The 6,859-nt window shown below is 37.5% G+C and overlaps 1 protein-coding gene across 1 annotated transcript; it reads left to right on the plus strand.

The window, feature by feature from the left end:
* Positions 1 to 4,460: 4,460 nt before the first annotated feature.
* LOC113350981 (uncharacterized protein At2g39795, mitochondrial-like) lies at positions 4,461 to 5,551 on the plus strand. The gene is made up of 4 exons (XM_026595072.1): positions 4,461 to 4,747; positions 4,825 to 4,846; positions 4,921 to 5,291; positions 5,392 to 5,551. The coding sequence occupies exons 1-4, from the start codon at positions 4,461 to 4,463 to the stop codon at positions 5,549 to 5,551; spliced, it is 840 nt and encodes a 279-aa protein (XP_026450857.1).
* The last annotated feature ends 1,308 nt before the right edge of the window (positions 5,552 to 6,859 follow it).

Genomic DNA, 6,859 nt, shown 5'->3' on the forward strand with positions numbered 1-6,859 from the left:
CCATTGATGAAAGATAAACTGGTAAAGAAGTTTCTCAATAGTTTTCCAAGATCCAAGTATATTCATATCATAGCTTCTCTCGAACAAGTCTTGGATTTAAAGAAGACTATCTATGAAGATATAATTGGAAGATTGAAAGCATATGAAGAGAGAATCCTTGATGAAGAAAACAATGGATAAACTCAAGGAAAACTCTTGTACACAAACTCTTACCAACAAAACTCTGCGACAAGAGGAAGAGGTCGTGGAAGAGGTGGTAGAGTAAACAGAGGCCGAGGAAGGGGAGGAAGGTTTAACTCACAAGATAGAACAACAAGTCAGAATGATCAAAACCAAGGGAAAGAAAAGAAGGATAGATCAAACATTATTTGTTACAGATGTGATAAACCAGGAAACTTCTCCTCTGTATGCCCTGAAAGAATACAAAAGATGGAAGAAGAAAACAAGAATGAAACAAGGTAAGAAGATACAGCTCTTTTCATGCACGAAGTTGTATTCTTAAACGAAGGGAAACTAATACCAAATAACTACGAATCAAAGGATGGAGAAGAAGGAATCTGGTATTTAGATAATGGAGCCAGCAATCACATGACTGGTAAGAGACACTACTTTTTTGAATTTAATGAGAAAATCAAGGGACAAGTGAAGTTTGGGGATGGATCTACTGTAGAAATTGAAGGGAAAGGATCAATTCTATTTCAGAGCAAGACCGGAGAACAGAAGCTTGTCACAAACATCTACTTCATCCCAAACTTACAAAGCAACATTCTAAGTTTAGGACAAGCTACAGAAGTTGGATGTGATGTTAGAATGCGACAAGATTATCTAACAGTTCATGACCCAAGTGGAAGACTTTTAGTTAGAGTCTCACGCTCACAGAATAGACTTTACAAGATAAGTATCATGATTTGAAGGCCATTGTGTCTGAATATGAGACTGGAAGATCAGACATGGAAGTGGCACGCAAGGTTAGGACACATAAGTTTCAGAACCTTAAAAACTATGTCTCAGAACAAGATGGTTTGAGGGCTACCACAGATAAACGATGAATCAAGGATCTTTGAATCATGTTTAGTTGGGAAACAAACGCGTTAAGGCTTTCCAAAAGCAACAACATTCAGAGTGGTAGTAAGTCGCGACGTGGTGTTTGATGAGACAACACATGGAACTGGATAGAAACAACCAATGAATCGAGAAGGGATCCAGGTATGTTTCACATGAGATGTGGTCAAGTAATTGATGAAGGCGAAGGACCCATAATCATCAATACCAATGGAGACAATGATGTTAATCAAGAAGAAGAAGAGAATAATGAAAACACTGAGAATAACGAAGAAGTAGAAGAAGAAGAAGAAGAGATCGATGAAATAACTCAACCCATTCCACTGCGAAAATCAACAAGACAGATACAAAAGACACAATATCTGGAGGATTATGTTCTTCAAGTTGCAGAAGAATGTGAGATTATGCTACTTTATGTTAATGATGAACCAAGGAATTTTCAGGAAGCAAAGTTCTCGACTAAATGGACACAAGCATGTAGAGAAGAAATTATTTCAATCAACAGAAACAAGACTTGGTTTCTAGTTGATAAGACAGGTGGGTAAAAGTGATTGGTCTTAAGTGGATCTTCAAAATAAAACGGAATGCTGATGGTACTGTCAACAAATATAAGGCAAGACTTGTAGCTAAGGAATACGTTCAAGAATCATGCATAGACTTTGATGAAGTTTTCGCACCAGTTGCTAGACTAGAGACAATTCGTCTCTTAATAGCAGAAGCAGCATCAAACTCATGGAAAATTCACCACTTAGACGTTAAGACAACATTCTTACATGGTGAATTGCGAGAAGATGCGTATGTTGAACAACCAGAAGGTTTTGAAGTAAAAGGACAAGAGCATAAGGTTTATAAGTTATCAAAAGCTCTATATGGTCTAAGACAAGCTCCTCGAGCCTAGAATACAAAGTTATATCAAATCTTAAGAGAAATCAGATTTGTTAAGTGCTCTAAAGAAACATCAGTATACAGAAGAGAAGAAAAGGGAGCGCTTCTTGTGATTGTAGTCTATGTAGATGATCTATTTTTTACTGGAAACTCCCTTAAGGTGATCAATGAGTTTAAGAGAGAAATGTCATCAAAGTTTGAGATGTCAGACCTCGGAAAAGTCACTTATTACCTTGGCATAGAAGTCCATCAAGGAGCAGATGGGATTCAGATTAAACAAGAAGCTTATGCAAGGAGAATTCTAAAAGAAGCAGGACTTGAAACTTGTAATCCAACTAAGATAAATGGAGTTTGGACTTAAAGTTTCAAAGGCACAAGAAGAAGCATAGATTGATCCAACAAGTTATAGAAGAAATGTTGGATGCCTTAGATACTTATTACACACAAGACCAGATTTGGCTTTCTTTGTGGGAGTAGCAAGCCGTTATATGCAGAGTCCACGCAAGTCTCATGGTGATGTAATAAAGCAGATATTGAGATATCTAAGAGGAACAATCAGCTGTGGATTGAAGTATGGTCGAGGAGGATCAAAAGGAATTGTTGGGTATAGTGACAGCAGTCATAATATTGACCAAGATGATGGAAAAGGTACAACTGGTCATATATTTTATCTAGGTGAAGCACCTATTACATGGTGTTCATAGAAGCAAGACACTGTAGCCCTCTCATCCTGTGAAGCTGAGTTTATGGCTGCAACAGAAGCAGCTAAAAAATCAATATGGCTTCAAGAATTGTTGGGTGCAATCAAAGGAAGAGAACCTGAAAAAGTTCTCATCAAGATTGATAATAAGTCTGCAATTGCACTCACTAAAAATCCAGTGTTTCATGGGAAGACGAAACACATTCACAAAAGGTATCATTTCATACGAGAATGCATCGAGAAGGAGGTCATTAACGTAGAACACATACCTGAAACTGAGCAGAAAGCAGATATATTGACAAAGGCATTAGCTCGAATCAAGTTTGAAGAAATGAGACAATTGATTGGAGTACAAGATATGTCACGGGTAAGGTTGAAGCTTAACGGGGAGAATGTTGGTTAAACTTCAACATAGAAGTCATTAACAAGCTGGTTAGGACAAGATTAGGAAATTGATGTAATCCTAAGGGAATTAGAAGTCATCTAGTTCTAAGAAAAGGAAAGACATGTAATAAGGTAATAGGACTAGGAAAAGGAATTCATAGTTCTATATATATATATGATCACTAAAGTTGTGGTTGATCATATGAGCAAGATTAGAGCTTGTGTTTAGTTTTGAGAGATTTTCTAAACATCAATAAAGAGAGTTGTCTTTATATAAGCTAAGTTTCATCTTTCAGTTGCCATTAGAGGTGATGAATGGGTGTTATAAATCCTGGACCAAGGGATTTGTTTCCCTTTGAACTTCACTCGGCGATTTTGCAGTTGCGCTCTAAGCAATCCAAATAAAATAAAGCTTGAAGATAAGTTTTGTTCTCTTTTAATTTTGTGATCTGCCTTTTCTGGTAGGTGCCGGCTGATTTTGCCGCCAGATCCAAACGCATCATTAAATTGTCCAAAGATTCCAATATATTTCTTGACGTGAGTTGTGCTTATGAAATATACATATGATACACTGTAAGTAGAGAACCTTAATATTTGGTTAGACGATTATTATAATATGGCTATCCATGCATGTACGTTAGAAAAGCTTCCAATTTGTGGTGTGTAAGACCTCTAAGAGGTGAAATCTCGAAAACGTCGGGTGAGTCAGGCACACGGAATTCTAAACATAATGCTAATGATATTGGATGACAACTGCCGTGGCTCGCGGGTTCTGGAGTAGTGTTTAGAGATGGAAATGGTCGGACGTTAGACTGCCTAGCTCAATCTATTGGTTTAGACACTTCCGTTTCTGCATAATCTTTGGGCGCAATACATGCATTTAGGTTAGCACAAGCTAGAGGGTTGACTAGAGTCTGGTTTGAATGTCATATTAGCTCTTTCCGACTCTTCTCTAGTTCCTTGGAGGTTGTTAGTTCATTGGGAAAATTGTTTGAGTTTCCTTTGTTCGACTCGGTTCAGATTCTCTCGTATATTATGGAGAGGGTAATGGTGTAGCTGATTTATTAGCAAAGTACTTCTAAAGGATCACAATGGCGGAACGACCCATCCTTTTTTATTCTCCAGCACTTGGAGAACACAGTCTCGAATATCCAATGTTTACTACGAAAATCTCCTTGTGAACTTTTAGAGGGGAAAATAATAATAATAAAAAGTGAAAACTACAAGGAGATCCATTCTCCCTGATGTTTCTACTGTGAAACCCACGCTCCCAAAACGACAGGCGCGCATCCAAATCTGGAAGAAAATTATTCTCAAACCCAAAATATATAAAAATCATGTTTCCCCGAGATTTCCAATTCAATAAAACTACTTCTCCTCCTTCTAAAACCCTAAAAACATCGAGATTTCTGAGAAACCCTCGGCAAAAATGGCGACTTTGAGTAGAATGATGAATAAAGCCGTATCTTCAGTAATCCCGCTAGCAACCAGAACTCCTTGTAGAAACTACACCTCTGCCATCTTCACTACCCCATCGAAGACCAGCACCGCCATTAAAACTGTCACCGGCAATAGTAATTTATTTAGAACAACTTCAATTCCAACTCATCGTCAGTTCTCTGCTCTAGCTAAGAAGAAACCAGATTTCGATGACACTCTTCTCAGAGTTGTTGATTCTGAAATCGTTGATGCTGAGGAGGAAGCTGGAGATTTTGAGTTTTTTTTTTTTTTCTAAATTTAAAAAGTTTGTTTTATGAATTTCTGTAATGGGTTTGTGTTAATTTTGCAATTAGTTACTTTAATTGTGATTTCATAGTAAGAGATTAATTTGGTTGCCCTTGTCTTCATCAATTGAACAAGATTATTGTCTGTATGTGTGTTCTCAATAGGTTGGTGAGGCAGCAAGTGAGTTTCCATTCAAGATTGTGGATAATGATGGAGCTGAAACTATTACACTGACTAGGAACTATCAAGGTGAGGAGATCAAAGTCACAGTGTTCAAGCATGATCTCTCTGATGATTATGAAAAGGGTGATGAGGAAGACCAAGACGACCAGGAAGCAAATCAAGGTGGTGAGGAGGTGGAAGAAGAAGCTGGTTCTCATCCTGTTGATATGGTTGTAACTGTTACGAAAAAAACCGGTCCAACTTTGGAATTCGATGTTATGGTTGAGGCAGATGAAATTACAATCAACAATTTGGCTGTCAAGAATCCAAATATTTCGGATGGGGATATTGCTTACGAAGGACCTGAGTTCTCGTAAGTTGAATTCATTTTGAGTTTTGGTTATTATATTTCTTGCTATTGGTTTTTGGAGTTATCTATTGATGTTGGTCTTTCGTTGCGTTTTGTTTTGAAGGAGTTTGGATGCGGAACTGCAGGAAGCTTTCCACACATATTTGGAAGTCAGAGGGATTAAACCAAGCATTGCCAATTTCTTACATGACTACATGGTTAAGAAAGAGCATAAGGAATACACTGCGTGGTTGAAGAACTTGAAGAATTTCATTTCCAACTAGATGTTGCTCGAGTTCAAGAGCTTTTGAAGGTTAAATACTCTTGCGCAGGGTTAGGAAAACAGATTGTGTGTTCACAAATGAATGTTTTTTCTGGTGTTGGATGATGTTTACTAGAAATTGAGAGACAAATACTAGGGTCCGTTGTTGGTGTTGGTCTGTTTAGTGTCTGCAGATCATGGTTAAATACAGGCTCGAGATGTGAAGGTTTTGGTGATGTGCAATAGCCGATAGAAGGTGCACTTAGCCGCGTTGCATAATCCGTTAGGAGATTTGGTTAGTGTTGTGGAAGATTTGGTCAAGGCTAAACAACAAGAACATAACCAGCTGCAGCTGCTTGACCGCACCGTTTCCTTGCTAGTTTGTTATGCGTTTGTGGGATGAGTACAAGGTTTGTTTGCAACGGATGTGGCATTAATTAGAAACCAGTAGGGTGAGCTAACTTGGGTACCAATTTGTTTCAGCATCGGATAGAGTTTGTTATGACTGCATAACATGTCAAGATCAGATTTGGTTTTTAGTCTGTTGGGTGTTGTTTTAAGTTGTTATGCAGCTATGAAAATGGATGCATAACCTGTTATGCATCTACAAAATTTGTTGCATAACTTGTTATGCAGTCCAGAAAACGGTTGCATAACACGTTATGCATCAACTTTTTCATCACTATTGAAACCAACAAAAACAAAGACTGCACAACTTGTCATGCACCTACAATAATATCTGCATAACATGTTATGCAGTCGTGAAAATTGATGCATAACCTGTTATGCATCCGAAAATATGGATGCATAATGCATTATGCATCGAGAAATTTGTTGCAAAATCTTTTATGCATCGAGAAAATAGATGCATAACCAGTTATGCATCCGAAAATATGTTTGCATAATGCATTATGCATCAATTTTTTATGTACGCACTAAAATCAACCAAAACAATGGATACATAACTTTGTTATGCAGATGCATAACTTGTTATGCAGTCGAGAAAATGGTTGCATAATTCGTTATGCGTCTGCAGAATGTGTTATGCATCGTTTTTGGTGGCTGCATAATGGTTATGTAGTCAGTTTTCGAATTTTTGCCTAAAATGATGATCACCTCCGATTTTTTCGTGAAAAAAAATAATTTAATATTGTTGTTTGTACTCGTTGCGTAGATCTCTTAAAAATATTTCCAACGATATAAAATTTGTAAAATTCCAAGGCGCGGATTTTTAGATATGTTATATCCAAGTTGCGTTGCCAATTATACCCCTGAAAAATTAGGCTGCATAACGAGTTATGCCTGAAAAATTAGTATGCATAACGAGTTA

This window comes from Papaver somniferum, chromosome 2, assembly GCF_003573695.1.
Source record: "Papaver somniferum cultivar HN1 chromosome 2, ASM357369v1, whole genome shotgun sequence".
Taxonomy (NCBI): domain Eukaryota; kingdom Viridiplantae; phylum Streptophyta; class Magnoliopsida; order Ranunculales; family Papaveraceae; genus Papaver; species Papaver somniferum.